Source organism: Vicugna pacos, chromosome 14 (assembly GCF_048564905.1).
Source record: "Vicugna pacos chromosome 14, VicPac4, whole genome shotgun sequence".
Lineage (NCBI taxonomy): Eukaryota > Metazoa > Chordata > Mammalia > Artiodactyla > Camelidae > Vicugna > Vicugna pacos.
The window spans coordinates 73194449-73209415 of record NC_133000.1 but is presented as its reverse complement, the minus strand read 5'-3'; the positions used below and the strand labels follow the sequence as shown (position 1 = coordinate 73209415).

At 61.5% G+C, this 14967-nt stretch overlaps 1 protein-coding gene across 16 annotated transcripts in view; it reads right to left on the bottom strand.

Annotated features, from left to right (window-relative positions):
- Nucleotides 1-175: 175 nt before the first annotated feature.
- Nucleotides 176-14967, bottom strand: part of MCF2L (MCF.2 cell line derived transforming sequence like) — a 103187-nt gene continuing 88395 nt past the window's right edge. For 8 of the 16 annotated variants that reach the window (XM_072976568.1, XM_072976574.1, XM_072976577.1 and 5 more), the window contains 17 exons: nt 14363-14429; nt 13629-13744; nt 12732-12801; nt 11651-11743; nt 11461-11553; nt 10622-10747; nt 9643-9864; nt 9391-9483; nt 9214-9292; nt 8982-9048; nt 8045-8163; nt 7805-7897; nt 6796-6870; nt 3754-3875; nt 2445-2557; nt 2269-2372; nt 177-2067 (listed from right to left, as the gene is read on the bottom strand). In XM_072976568.1, the coding sequence (XP_072832669.1) occupies nt 1949-2067; nt 2269-2372; nt 2445-2557; nt 3754-3875; nt 6796-6870; nt 7805-7897; nt 8045-8163; nt 8982-9048; nt 9214-9292; nt 9391-9483; nt 9643-9864; nt 10622-10747; nt 11461-11553; nt 11651-11743; nt 12732-12801; nt 13629-13744; nt 14363-14429 (1771 nt within the window). In that variant the 3' untranslated portion in view covers nt 177-1948. Of the gene's footprint in view, nt 2068-2268; nt 2373-2440; nt 2558-3753; nt 3876-6795; nt 6871-7804; nt 7898-8044; nt 8164-8981; nt 9049-9213; nt 9293-9390; nt 9484-9642; nt 9865-10621; nt 10748-11460; nt 11554-11650; nt 11744-12731; nt 12802-13628; nt 13745-14362; nt 14430-14967 lie in introns of those variants that run through there. The other 8 variants (XM_072976571.1, XM_072976573.1, XM_072976580.1 and 5 more) reach the window with 7 other exon arrangements.

The window sequence follows — 14967 nt, the reverse complement described above, 5'->3', positions numbered from 1 at the left end:
ACTTACTGAGCTGCTTTTCTTCATTTTATAGTCTCTGAAATAGTTTGTATAAATATTTTGTACATTTACCTTAAAAGTATGGCTAAAACTATAAAGCCATCTCAGTCTGGCACCTGTTTGGGGGTAAATTTTCTTCCCCTGCAACTCAATTTCTTCATTACTCATCAACCCAAGTATTTAATTTTTTTTAGAAATTGTTAATTTTAACAACTTGGTTCTTGAAAAAAATTTCCTGTTTTGTCTGTTCTCAAATGTATTGGCAGAAAGCGGTTCATGGTGGTTTCCTTGTTTTAAAACCTCTATTTGTTGTGGAGTTTCTCAGCTTTTCCATAAATTGCTGTATTTTATTAGAATCTTCAAGGAATAAGATTTTTTGTTGTTGATTTGACTTTATTATTTTCTTCTATTATCCTAATTTTTTCTTCATACTTTCTTTGGATTTTAGCTTCTTTAGACAGCTGACATTTCTGTCATCTAAAAATTGAACTCTGTGCTTTTACAGCTGAAGGCCAGCAGCAAGAGCCGCCGACATTTATTCAGACTCCATTGATACAGTGAAGAACGGTGATTTTAAAATTTCATTTACATCAGCAGGTGAAAAAAAAAAAGGAACAGTGACTGAAAATACGAGGTTTTAAAGTGCCTTTATGAGGAAGAGACCACAAAAATGGGGGTGAATCCAGGCTGAGACGTCGGGAACGGTGTCTGAACCACCAATATATTAAGTTATGTGACACGTCGTTTCTCAGATAACTTACACGTGGGAGGAAAGCTGCTGAGCGTGCTGGCTACTTCCTGCAACTCAGAGAGGGCTGGCCCTGCACGCAGACGCGGCTGGGGCTGGGGCGGGGGCTGTAAAGTGACACATTGCCAGCAGCACGGAGGCTATAAATACCCCCCTTACAGCGGGGACATATGTACAGACTTCGATGTATATACACACATATAAAACCCTGCCCCGGCCAGCACAGAAAGAAGGGCCTCCAAAGAACAGAATTCGTTTCTGAAACACAAAAACAGTAAGACAGTTTCTTTCCAGTTTGCCTCGATTTGAATAAAATAAACTGCTCCTGTGCTGGGCGGTTCTCTACAGCACAGGAGGGCAGTTCTGAGACGTGGGGCGGCGGGGAGCCAGGGGAGCGGGGGCTCCGGAGCTCAGACGCTCCCTGGGCTGGGTGACACCTGCAAAAGCTGCATCTTTACATTTTTTTAAAAACAATAAAAACAGCCTAATTCAGTGAAGCGCGTTAAAAAATCGAGTCCCCCATTTTTTTCTGTAGAAAAGGTGGTTAGTGTTTTAAATTACAGTTTAAATTCTCTTTTGAGAGCGAATTGCAGGTGACGGTGAAGGAGCCCCTGGTGTCTGCTTGTGTCTGCAGGACCGCTTCCTGATCCCGTGGCGGGAGGCCCTGCATCCACCTGTGACCCGGTGGGCCTCGCGGAGAGCCGCCAGTGTCCAAGACTGCGCACGTCGCTCAGCGCAGTGTAAACCCCAGTAACAAAACATAGTTTTGTATCAAATACAGTATCAAATTGTCACTTCATGTAAACACAGTGATTCTTGGTAAAGATTAGAGGCCAAAGTAAATTAATGGCCCTAGAATTAATCCCTGCTTAAAAAAACTTGAGAAAGACACACTAGCCCCCGCCCCCAAGCTGTCGGGTCAGCGAGTCGGTCACTCCTTTTGGAAGCAGTTCTGCAGAACGCGCGTTCCTGCACACAGCACCAGACCAGAACGTCAGGGGCCCCAGCGGGGCGGCTGTCCGCGCCGGCCGGCTCCGGGCAAGCCCGGGGGCCGCGCGCTTCCTGCGCCCCGGGGAGGGGTCCTGCGCGGAGGCGGGAGGGCGCGCTCTTCCCGAACCCTCGGTCTGGGCGCCGGGGCGGCACGCCGGTTCCGGGGGCGGCTCCGGGCGTCCCTCGCCAAACTACGCCCAAGCAAAGGGAAACTCAGAGGTCCGCGGGCTGCTGTGGCCGCGGGCGCTCCCCCTGCAGCTCCGGCAGGGGGGCCCCACAGCTCTCGCTGCAGCTGGACGAGGCGCTCAGCAGGCCGGACCCCGCGCTGGACTCTGCGGAGAAGCAGGCGAGAGCGGCTGCGGCTGCGGCGCGGCGCGGCCCCGGCCCCCGGCCCGGTCCAGGGCGCGCCGCCCCCCGTCGCCCCGCCCCGCGCGCGAAGCCCCTCCTCCCTCGCCCCGCCCCGCCCCGCCCCGCCCCGCCCCGCCGCACACCCGCTCCGGCCGAGCCGGCCGGGCGCCCGCCGCGGGGCTTACCTGGGCTGCTCAGGCTCGGGGCGGAGCCGGGCCGGTCGAGGAGCGAGGACAGGCCGCGGGCCGGCACCCAGCCCTCGGCGCCGGAGGTCAGGTTCCGCACATACCTGCAAGGGCGCAGGTCAGGCTGTGTCCGCGAGCTGCGGGGCGGGGCCGCGCGCGTTGCGGGGTGGTCTTACCAGAGGCCCTCGTCGCCCTCCTGCACCAACTCCACTTCGTCCCCGCTTCTCACGGCCAGCGCGTTGGGGCCCCCCTTCTCGTCCGGCCCCGTGACGGTGTACTTCCCGGGGACCTGGGGAGGGGACGGCACAGCGCCTGGCACACAGCCCCTGCCAGCCCGCCCCGCAGCGTCCAGACAGACGGGACGACGACGAGCACCCTGCCATTTGAGGGGCTTCGGTGCGACTATCAGCTTACATTGGGAAGGTCTCCTAGTCCAGGAAGTGCCAGGTCTCACGTGGTGACCACACTAAGAACCTGACCAGCCTGCCTGTGTCCCCACAACATGCGGCTCCTGCACTCCAGAAGCTCCAAACAGCCCCAGGGCCTTGGCACACTCTTCCCTCTTCCTGGATCACTCCTCCCTCCTTGGCCTCTGTCCTCACCCAGCATGTTCTGCCCTTTTCAAGTTTTTTGCCTTATGTGAGGGAAGAGTCTTGTTCACTTTGTCTTCTGTTCTGTCTTAAAGGCCACTCAGTGCCTCACACAGCAGGTGCCCCACGTGTTGTGGATGGAGCTGGGGTGCAGTGTGGACACATGCCTGGGTGCTCCTGGAGCCAGAGAGCCAGGCCAGCGTCCATTGGCTTCACAGAGTGGCCGCACCTTCTCTCGATGCCCTGCACTGGCCCCAGCTGGCCCCGAACTACACCGAGAGCAGAACACAAACCCACCAGGGCCTGCCTGGCCTTCCTGCCCGCCAGCCTAGGTTTCCCCTGCTGAGTACCAACCCCCCCACCCCAGTGCCCTGGCCAGCTCTTCTCGCTGCCGGTCCTCCTCGGCAAAGGCCACCATGGCCACCTGAGACTGTTGCTCCCCTTCCCTGTGTCTGCCCTTCCACCTCTGGGTGCTTTGTTTGCTGTGACATACCAGGTGTGAACCAGGGCTGCACCCAGTGGGCAGCAAGTAACTGTTGGTACAACCCTGACTCTGGTGACTTAACAGGTAAATAGCTTCTCTCTGCTGCTCGTGCTAAAATAGGACTTGGTTGAGAGTGCAAATCCACGCCTCAGACAGAGCAGTTCCCCTAAAAGTGAGATCAAGGTGCACACACGGCTTTAAGAAAGCTCATCTGAAGGGCCAATCAGAGGTGTGCTCTGCTCCTGCCGTGAGGTGGTCCGATGGTGCTAATGGGACAGCCACCGGGGCCCGGCACCTGAAGTCCCTCCCGGCGACCCTGGGCGCCATGGCCCCACGGTGCAGCTCTGGACACCCCTGCCCCCTGCCCTGGGCCCAGCAGTGCCACTGACGGCCAGTGGGAGGCAAGGTTACCAGCTTCCGGAGGCCCACTCCGCCTTCTTCCTCCGCGTCTGAGGAGTTAATGGGCTCCTCCGCGCTGGACCAGCCGTTGTTGTCCTCAGGGGCCTCTGACGGGTGAGACGTTCTGCTCCAGCCTAGCGAGGAACAGGCTCCGTGAGGACCCCCTGAAGGTTGAGCCTCAAGGTCGAGGGTGGCGTATGGAAGTCCCTGCCACCCACAACGTGCCGCTGGGGGAAGTGGTGTGGAGGGACTCGCAGGACACCTGCAGACTTCAGCTTCAGCTGTGCAAACTGCCTAGGGGCCAGGCCAGAGCACCTGCCTCCATCACCAGAGACGAAGCCCAGCCCTCTCTGGACAGTGTACGCGTGACCTGTGGGCTCTGCTGCTTCCTGGGGGAGAACTCCCACCAGGCCCCTGTCTGCTGGTCCCAGGGGGCCTGAGGGCCTCCAACACCCATCTGTGTTGGGCAAACCAAGAGAGCAAGGCGTTTTCAATCAACACCTGCAATGCTCAGCAGCCACTGGCTGGGCCGGAGGACAGTTCCTTACACGACATGACACAGGACTTGCTGAGGGCTCCTGGCCGGCCCAATCCTGGCCCTCGATGGGCTAGGTAGGGACAGCCCTGATGCCAGTCACACATCTGAGCTTCCTTGGGCCGCAGGGTGAGGCTGGGAGGCCAGCCCAGGGTGCCTGGCCCTGGAGGCAGCCTGCACGAGCGCCAGCCACCTCTGCTGGGCCAGCGGACCAGGGAAGGGCTTCGTCTAGGCTTCAGGAGACATGCAACGTCCCTGCACTAGTGTGTCTACTGCCCTGATCCCCAAGAGGCGGCTGCAGGCACACCATGGGGAGGTGGGAGACGGCGAGCCCCCAATTCTGGGCGAACACAGCAGAGGCCAGTAAGGAAGTAAGAGGCCAGAGACACACGCCTGGGGTGCTGGGTCCCGGCCACCACTTGGGGTCAAGTGGCACTTCGACCAGAGGCGAGCGAGTGGACTCGGGAGTCAGCAGACCCTCACACCCAGTTATGAGTGACACTTGGAGTGGCTGGAGGCACGCTTTTCCCTGAGGGTGTGAGGGAACCACAGCAGACAAGCACAGTCGGGGCGCAAAGGGGCAGATGTCCAGCAGGCCAGCTCCCGAGGCCGACCATTCTGAAAAGCCTGTGTGGGAGGGGCATCAGGAAGACGTCTCTGTCTTCACAGGAAAGGGAGCTGGGACCAGGTTCCCTCTGAGCCCACAGAGCCCTGAGCCCCTGTCCGCATCACCGCAGAGGCCAGCAGAGGCCGGCAGAGGCCAGCAGCCCCGCAGGCTCCCCCAAAGCCCCCACGAGCCCCTGCTCCAGGCCCAGCGCCCAGGGAGGGGTGGTGTCTGTGCAGGAAGCAGGGACTGCAGGCTTCCAGCCACAAATCACCCACCTCTCCTGCTTCGGGCACATGGGCAGCGGCCAGCATGGGAAGTGCAGATGGACACTGGTGGGGGTCACCAGGAGTCCCGACGCTGGGCAGCTGGCCATACACGCCTACCCCTCCAGCCCACACTGATGGACGGGGCTTCTGGCCACAAAGAACGTAGGGCTGAAGGAGGACAGTGAGGACAGAAAGGTGAAGGCTGTCCCCTGGGCAGAGAGGCAGAGCTGCGTGGTCGCCGGGTCTGCGAACCTGAACCCACAGACAGACAGCTCCGCCCTCTGGCACCTGCGGAGAGCAGGCCTTCCAGCTGCACAGCAGCGTCTGGGCCTGCGGTCACGCCCGTCGGCCGGGGCTTCTGAATGAACCACCCGGGATGGACTGAGTATCCCTGCATCGGCAGAGCGACACCAGAGTGAAGGGAAACGCTGCGACCCACCGCCCGGGCACTGAGCGTGGAACAAGACAACGAAACGTTTGGAAGCACGACAAGCACTCTGGATCACGCCGGGTGCTGGGGGTGCTGCGAGAGGACGTGAGGCCACGGTGACCCTGAATTTGGTCTGTTTCCTGTAGAGCAGGCATGAACGTCAGTGCTGAAGAGGCTGTCCAGGAAGCAAGCACTTGGCACCAGCCAGCAAGGCCTGTAGCTCCCTGTCACCGCTGTGGCCAGGAGTGACGGAGCAGGAGGGGAGGCCTGGCACCGAGCCCGGGCTCAGGGCTGACACTCTTCACTGCGAGGCCGCCGCAGGTGAGGAGAGGAGCAGGCAGAGGTGACGCCACCGGGCTCAACGGCGTCAGAAGCAGTGTCTGAGCCGCGTGGCCCTGGGCAGCTTCCTACACAAGGAGTCAGCAGAGCAGTGCCCAGATGACCAAAGCCAGCCCCTCCCAGGAGACCACCAAGGGGCAGGGACCCTTCCCCGCAGCTTGGGGGCCTCCGCAGGGTGGAGGGCAGGGCTGGAGGAGGCGGTCGCAGCCCCGGCCTCTGAGCTCTCCCACCTGGGGTCGCGAGAGGGTGCAGCCTGGGTCCCCGGAGTGCAGACTGAGGCCAGGGTGGCTACGGTGACCTCTGGGTGGCCTCCAGGTGTGCGTGTGGGGATTTGGTTCAGCCTGTACCCCTTGGGAACCTTCATGTTGTTTGGGGAACTCAGGAAGGTTCAGAGTGAAATTCTCTCTGTGATTTTCAGACCCTCAGTCTGGGCCGGGGGGGGGGGGTCATTGCCCTCAGACCATGAGTGGCAAGAGAGGTGAAGGCCCGAGGTCCAGTAGGAGAGCCTGACCCCATCTGCCTGTACCGCTGGGGTCTCTCAGGAAACGACAGATGGGATGGGACCTGTCGGCTGCCGCATTCTGTGTTTCCACAGAAGCTTCGGGACAAATGGTGAAGCAGGATGGCCAGGGACGGGGAGCCCTGAAGCCTACGTGGCCAAGCACCAGCCAGGTGTCAGAGCCTTGTTCTGCAGGCTCTGGGCAGAGCCGGTCAGAGGAGTGATGTCATCATGGCATCGGTCACCAGAGCATCAGTGCAAAGAGCATTTGCCCCTGGCTCGGAGAGACCTACTTCGTTGTGATCTCAGATGACATGTGACAGCAAGACAGTGTCCCTAACCGGACGGGGAGGTGGACGTCGGGCTGGGCCACTCTACCTCGTGAACCAAAAGGCGTTGGGTCGCTCTTTACTTGGTGCCGCTTAGCTTTTTTGTCGGGACTGGGAGGAGAAGCTGCAGGAGGAGGCAGAGGCAGAAACAACAGGAGAGTGAGGAGCACGCAGACCACCCGCGAGGCGCGAAAACACCGAGTTCACGCTGGGATGGACACGGGGCGAGCAGGCTCGCTGTCACTGACGCAAGAAGCAGCTTCTGGGGAGCAAACGAAGCCGCCAGGGGCCCAGAGGGGGCAGGAGGGCCCAGGAGAGCGTGAGGAGCTGCAGGGCTCACGCTGGCCCGGGTGCGTCTTTCAGGTGTGCTTGCCGGGCTCTTCGTGGAGCATGCACGTGACTCTCCACACCCGGCCAGGGGTGTGGCACCTGCACTTGTCTTTTTTTTTTTTTTTTTTTTTAGTTTGAGGCTAAAAGTATTTTATAAGTTGGAAAAAAAAAACTCCAAGTTTTTGGACCAGTGAGAAGGACCCTAGGCGGGACGCGCGTCCAGTACTCGCGGGAGCCCTCTCACAGTCGCCTGGGCGTCAGGTCTCGCCTCGTGCGCGGCTGCGCCGTGTCTCCCCTGCACACTCGCCGCCCAGGAGCACGGCGGGGCAGTCGGGGCGGCGGGCCTGAAACGCCAGGGGCGGGGCTGGCACTTAGCGCTATGGCAGGGACGGTAACGGCCATGGGCCGGCAGGAAAAAGCCAGAGAGGGAGGGCGTGGGGAGGAGTTGGACCGAAAAAGCAAGAGACAACTTCAGTCTCCTCCAGTTTCTGGGCAGGCCTTCGGTGGAAGAGCTCGCCTCCACTTTGCCAAAGAAACAGCCCAGAAAAGAGCTCTGGCTGCACGTGTAACAGACACAGCGGCGAATGGAAAAGGGTGAGTCAATGGGAAATGCTTCCGTGGCAATGGCGGAGGCGGACGGCCCCGAGATGTCCACACGAACGACCACGGCACAAATGGATGACAGACAGGCTGGGGCGGGGCAGGCGCAGCGCCGGCCCTGCCTTTACCTTTCTGCCCTTTCAGGGCAGTGAAGCCCTGCAGGGGGAAGCGCTTTCTCGCCAGCGCAGCGCTTTCTGACGCAGAGCTGGTGACCGCGCCGTCTAGAGGAAGAGAGGGACAGTGCAGGGCGGCTCTGCGGGCACGGCCTCCGCGCTCCTCTTGGGCGGCTGGGACCCGCACTCCGCCAGCCTCGCCGAGCGGCAGGAGGCTGCGCGTCCCGGCACGGGCGGCCCGGCCCCAACACCCACCTCTGCCCTTGTCCGGGGGCCTCGGCAACGATGTGGAGCTCACATATCCCTCCAGGCTGAGCGGGTCTGTTTTCCTTTCTTCCAACTTTTTGATGTTTCTCGTGTTCCCTTTCAAGGGGCTGAGGACATCGGACACGTCAAGAAAGAAAGAGAGTGTCGCCCAATTAGTTGTCAAAGCTCCGAGGATGAGGGGTGGAGACCCCCGAGCTCCTCCCCAGGCCCGACGGCCGCGCGTCTCCCGCTGCACAGCTGCCACGGCCACATGCGTCCAGATTGAGCAGCGGAGCCAGGTGAGAGCAAAACCCGCCTTCCGAGCTGCTATGTGGGAGGCGGCTTTGTGGGCCCCTCTCCTCCCTCCCTGTCCTTCTTCCTTTAAACCTGTTGCTTTGCGGTTTATTTATTCAGACTGTATCCTGTTCCATGAATGACTAGAGGCAGCACATGTGAGGAAAAGGTAAAAAGCAAGTGAATGAATGAAATAACAAAGGAAAAACAAGAGCAGAAAAGGTGCAACGATGCCGATGTGAGACTCGCCCCCGCGTCTGCGAGCTGGGTGCCTTGGGAGCAGCTCTGGCTCCTTGCACCCCAGGGCCCCTGTCTGCTGGGGGCGCGACCAGCACTGAGATGCTGGTGCTCGACCGCTTTCAGGACAGCCACACGCACACGCGGTCACAGCAGGAACTGCACCACAGACGGAAGCCACCAGAGATGTGGGGGCCGCTCTCCACCTGGGACAGGGACCAGGCACACAGGCCTTGAAGCTGACCTGCTGGGACTGGCCACCAGCATGTAGGTCCAGGGATGCACGCAGGGGCCTCTGGGCAAACTCAGAGTGATCCTGATGACCAGGGGACTCTGGTGACGGGGCCATGTGGACTCGGTGGCCCGAGCTAATTCCCACGGTGACCCCCCAACGCGGTGGTGGCCAGGTCCTCACCTGGTGTTGGCAGGCGCAGGCAGCGGCAGGCTATGGGACTGCTCCAGGGCTCTGTGCTGGCTGGCCTCTGCGGGGACAGAAGCCCAGCGCGGCTCAGGAACTCAAAGCAAATGGAGCTCCTTCTGCTCCAGTTGCTGCGGTGTCTCAGAGGGTAAGAATTTTGAGGCTGCTTTGAACGCATGGAAAGGGCCCCTAGGGCAACAGGACAGAAGGCACCGGGAGGAAACCGCACCTCGACACGCCTGCAGCTGGCTGGTCAGCACCTTGCGGATCTCGCTCACCCACGCGGCCTTGATTTCGGGAGTCGGTGCCTGTGCCCCAGAGGCAATGCCGGGAGGTGAGTGCTCCTGTCCCCCGAGGACACACTTTGCGGGCTCACCCGGGAGACGGCCCCACGCGCCGGGCCTACCTGTACGATGTAAACCTCCTCCCGGGCGTTGTACCAGATCTCAAACTTCCGCGTGTCCCCTTTCACATTCTCCGTGATGCCAACGGCTGTCATCTGGGAGGGCAGCGTGGGGGAGGGCGTGGGCGCGTGGCGAGGGCACTGCCCGCTCCAGAAGGCACCGTGCCATGGCTTGGGGTGGGGGCTAAGGACGCCGGGGGTCCCAGGCCCCGCCCCCAAGGGTACGGCGGGGCGCTGGGCGGCGCGCGGACTCACGTTCAGGGACTGCTTGTAGCTGTAGGACGGGGCCTTCTCGTAGCCCTCCCCGCTCTCCTCCCGCCTCTTGCAGAACAGCACGGCCTTCTCATGCAGGAACAGGTGGCGCTGCATGGGCTTGAACCTGGCCAGGTCCTTCACCTTGGCGTGGCCCTTCTTGTGGTCGGTCCAGACGCTGAAGGAGCCCTGCATCAGCAGCTTCCCCAGGTCGCTCAGGTTCCCCTGGGCGCGGCAAAGGAGGGCGTGAGCCCTCGTGCTGCCGCGCGGAGCCGTGTGGGAGGGCCACGACCCCACACGCGGAAGAAGGCCATCTATGGCTGGGGGTCCTGGGGGCCCTGGGGGAGGAGCGGGAACTGCGGTGTTCAGGGCAGCGAAAGGCTCTGTCACTGCAGTGGTGGACACGCGTCATCCGTCTGTCCAGGCCCACAGAACACACAATGCAGAGTGACCCTGCGTGCGCTGTGGACCCTTCATGCCGTGTTGTGGACGGTGGCCGAGGCCCGGCTCGTGTGGGGCAGGGGCCGTGGGGCCAGCTGTGCGTGTGGGAGCGGCGGTCAACGGGAAAGCCCTGTACTTTCGCCTCAGTTCTGCTGTGAACCTAAAACGGCTCCAGAAACAATGCCCACTGACAGAAAGACCAAACAAACTGAGGACGCACGCTGGGTGGACTCAGAAAGGCCCCATGCGTGCGCCTGACGTGGGCACGCAGAGGATGAGGGAGAAACCCGACTTCCACGCTCACAAGCGGCGCCAGAGAGAACGGATTCAGGGACAGGCCAGGAATGCAGGGTCCTCAGGGCTGTCCGTGCAGGGACGCACCCACCGGGGGGAAGCTGCCTGCAGCCGGCTGGGCAGTCAGAGTCAGGTGGCGGTGGGATTCTGGGTGGTGCGGGTGCACAGCCTGCACCGGTGACGGGGTGGCCTCCGCCCACCCTGCTCAGACGGCATGCCCAGGCTCATGGGCGCCGCTGGCCCTCACCTCGTAGCCAGTGATGGCGATCAAGTGCATGGAGTCGTTCACCGCCTTGAGGATGCCCAGGATGGAGCTCAGCGCCTCCTGCAGGTCCTCGGCCCCCTCGCAGTTCTTGCTGTATTTCAGCATTTCCTGCGGGAGGTTCAACAGCCCATCTGGACACTGAGCCCCACCGCTCCATGAGTGGCCCGTGCTCTGTCTTACAAGCACAGCCCTGAGTGGCCCCGAGCCCGGATCCTTGGGACATGTGTGTGGTTCCCTGTGCAGCTGTCACCGCCAGGGATGGGACCACACACATGCTCCCCAAATGGGGGGCCTGCCTGGCCCACTGGCCTCGCCTTGGAGCAGCTCAGGAAGCCGCCCTCTCCATCCCTGCGGCCCCACACCCTTCCCAGCAGCCTGCGTGGAGGCTGCAAATCGTGAATGTCCCCTGAGCAGGTCATTGGCTGACCTCCGCTGTCCCCTTGCAGCACCTGGTCTGGACGAGCACCCACCTCCTAGTTCCGATCCATTACTCCTTCCCTCCAGACACGACACCCCATTCTCACTTGGGCCTTGGGGAGCTGCCCACGCTGGGCCCCCAGGGCAGTGGGACGCAGGCGGCCCTGCATGTGCTCGTGGGGCAGGGCCGGCCTGCCTGTGTCCCGCTGTGTTCCTGGCCCCTAACGGTGACACCCCACAAAGGAGTGTGAAGAGCCAGGGCCTCGCAGACATCGCGGAGCTCAGGGACTGGCTGGGGCAGCTGCCACTGGGTGGTGCTGGGCGGGCGGCCAGCTGGAGGGGGGCTGCGGGGGGCACCTGGCCAGGCTGGAGGGGGAGGGGCCCCGGGGGCTCCGGCGTCTCACCTTGAGCAGCAGCTGGTACTTGGTGATCCTCTGGACGGGCTTCAGCAGGTAGGAGTCCAGGCTTAGCTTATGGTCCAGCTTCCTCTGACATTCCTGCAACCACCAAGCTCGGGTTTAGACAGTTCCCGCCGTTCCTTGTTAGGGAGTCAACCAGCAAAGGCAGGCCCGCGCTCAGGGGCAGGAAACACACCTGGAAGAACGGGCAGTCGGCGCACTGCCTCCACAGGCTCTCGGAGCGCGGCTTGTTCTGGCAGTACTTCTCGTAGACCTGGAATTCCTCCATCTGCACCGGGATGCGGGCTGCATCACGGGGTGCCCCCGTGTCTGTGCAGGTCTCCGCCCTTCCCAGTCAGCCCCTCCGATGCCCCCACCCCGCGTCTCTGCCTCTGGGCCCAGCCTGGCCTCTCCCTGAGTCAGGGTCAGCCCCCATCTCAGACGCACCCCGCCCGGAAGTTCACATCTCAGGGCTGCCCTCGTCCTGGTCCCTCTTTCACAAAGACCAGCTCCACATGGCTGGGCTGTGCCTCAGGGATAAACGCAGGACCAACACTGACTTTGTAAAGAAAGACTCTGCCGGGCTCAGCTCACACTTCGTGCATCATAACGCTGGTGGGCCTAACAACCCCCCATAAACACTGGCCGCTGCCCACACCGGAGGCCCTGCTCAGCAGGTCCAGGCTGTGACCTGAAAACCTGCACCGCTCCCAGCCTCCCAGGAGGTGCTGATGCTGTGGGAACGGGCCACTTACAACCACTGAGCTACAGTGTGACGACCCGGCAAGTCTCGAACAGCATCAGGGCTGGGGGCGCGCGGGGGAGGGGGCGGATCATTCCTGACGGCCAGTCTGAGCGGGGCACAGGCTCACAGGGACACAAGACCGTGCCCACACCTACTACTTGAGAGCGCCAGTGGCTGTCCAGTGTCGGCCAGACACGGGCGGGACCAGCACGAAACCCACACCAGCCTGCAGGGAAGTCAGCTTCACCCGACACCTGCCGTCAGCACCCGGACACTTTATAGTTCCGGCATCTCTCAAGGGTGCCATTTTATAGCTTTCCTCTTTTTTGAACCAGTGATTGGGTTTTTGATAAAACTCTGCTTTTCCGGCCCTCCCAAAAGCATCAGGTCACCTCAGCCAAACTGGAAACATCTGTACGCATGATTTCGGTGGGTTAGAGAACGACTGTGATAGAATTTAAAGTCACTATTGCTCTAAGCAGTAATTTTAAGCAGCAAGACGCTGCCAAGCCTGCAGCTGAGAGGAACATACCCTTTCCAGAAAGCACCTCCCCACCAGCTCGGGGGAGTCTTTGTAGTTCTCCAGCTCCCTCAGGAATATTCTAGACAAAGAAAGCTTGCGTTAGGTCTCGTGCACAGCACCCAGAGTCAGGCGGCGTCTGCAGCAAGTTATTAGGTGCTATTTTCCAGGCACGTGCCCTGACTCTGCACAGGCCGGGCCCCGTGTGGCTGCGCCATGTCTCTGGTGTTGGCGGTCACGCAGAAGCCACGGGATGCCACAGCAGACAGCCAGAGGGTCTTGAGGCCCTGAGAGCCCAGCCCTCGCATCCCGTGTGCCCAGTGGGTTTTCTGCAGAGGTATCAGGGCCTTGGCTCTGCCCTCAGACCCTCCTCCACGCAGCACTGCCCTGGGCCTGTGGACCGAATTTTCCTGCTTCTGACCTTCGTCTGTTGGGAGAGGAGCTCCCTGGGCTCAGTTCATGATGCTAGCACTGCCCCCTAAGGCTGCCAGGGGCCCAGCACCGAGGATGGGCCGAGACTCCAGACCAGGGCCCAGGATGCTGGGCACCTGCCACCCGCTCGTCCCAGTTCCTAGGGGTGGACTCCAGGCTGGGGTCCAGCTGCAGACCTGCCGCCTCCTTTACAAGCAGGTGCGTGAGGGAGGCTGATGACCGGAAGCAAAAGCCTGTGGTTGGACAGACGCCCCAGAGCCTCCTGGAGTCCAGAGGAGGGTGGGTCGGGTCCCACAGCCGCCGTGCTCTCTTGCCCCGTGGCGCTGGGAGGGGTCTGCCACCAGCTTCCTGGTCTGCTTACCCCCGAGAGGGAGGAGGGCCAGTCCCGACCCCACCCCCTCCCGCAAAGTAGGGCCGGCCCGTTTGTGCATCGGCTTCCTGCAGGCAGAGCCGTGGGTGACCGGAAGGAGTCCCCACCTGTTATGAAAGTGGTAGATTTCTTCCATGTTTCCAAAGAGAATGTCCTTCTTGTTATGAAGGCCGGTCGAGATGAGGTGCGTCATTAGAGGGTTCTCCATCTCGGCGGCGTAGCCCTGCGGGAGAGGACGCGGTCAGCGGGGATCCTGGGCTGCAGCGGACAGACCACCGGCTGTTGGACCACAGCCCCGGCAGCTGGCCTGGCAGTGTGGGTTCCACGTGGCCGCCAGGGGGGGCAGTGATGCTGCCTCCGGTTTTGGGAGGCTGATCCCCTCGAATTCACCCACTGATCACCTGAGGTGACTCTCCGGAGAAGCACCACGAAACACGAGTGAGCTACGAGCAGCACCGGTTTTACCTTGTGGGGGCTCCCTCTGACTCCCCTCTAAACTTTTAATTCAGGCACAATTTCTACGAAGGGGACAAGTACTGGATGCGCACCTTGATGGATTATTTCTGTCTGCATGCCTGCGTCCACCACCCGGGTCACCGGACAGAACATTCCAGCACCTGGAAGCCCCTCTGTCCCTCCCAGGCGTCAGCCCCCTGCCTCAGGGCCAGCTCTGCTTGTCCAGGGCCCCCACCCAGGGAGCCGCACGCACTCCTGTCCGGCCCCCAGTCTGTATCTGTGCCCTAAGGGTCAGGCGTTGCTTCGTGCAGCTGCAAACACTGCACACACTGTCCCAGGGTGACGTGAGGCCACACAGGGTGGGCCGGGCCCCCAGCGCACTCACCTCCAGGACGCACAGCAGCTCCTCCACGTAGACCCGTTCCGTGTCCAGCAGCTCGTTCATCACATGCCTGTGGACAGGGCACCCGCTTTCACAGCTGCAGGGGCAGCTTCCTGGCCTGCCACGCACTCCCAGGAGCCCCGACTCCAGGCCTCCCTGTGCCCCAGGCCCCAGCTCCAAGTCCTCCCACCCTCGTCCCAGCCCTCCTGCCTCCTCCCCTGAGAAGACCTGCCCAGGCACCCGGAGAGCCACCACGTGTGGCACCACCTCCTGCACATGGTGCGTCTGCAGTGATAGCTCGGGGACTGCTCTGCTGTCACGTCTGGGCTCCCAGAGGGCACAGGTTTTACGGCTGAGGATCACCTTCCAACCTCCCCTGACCAAGCTTCCCGTTTTCACACACAGAAAACAGAGCCAAGGGTGTGCCTGTGCTGGGGCCTCAGAGCACAGCCGGGTCTCAGACACATGGGACAACATCAGCAGTGCCCGTGCTCCACACAGGGCAGTGGGAGGCAGGGGCTCGGGAGAGCGGGAGGGAGCATGGGCTCAGGGAGAGGTCCCCGCGGAGGGCCGGGCAGTGTGGGCTCGGGGTCCCTGCAGAGGACCGG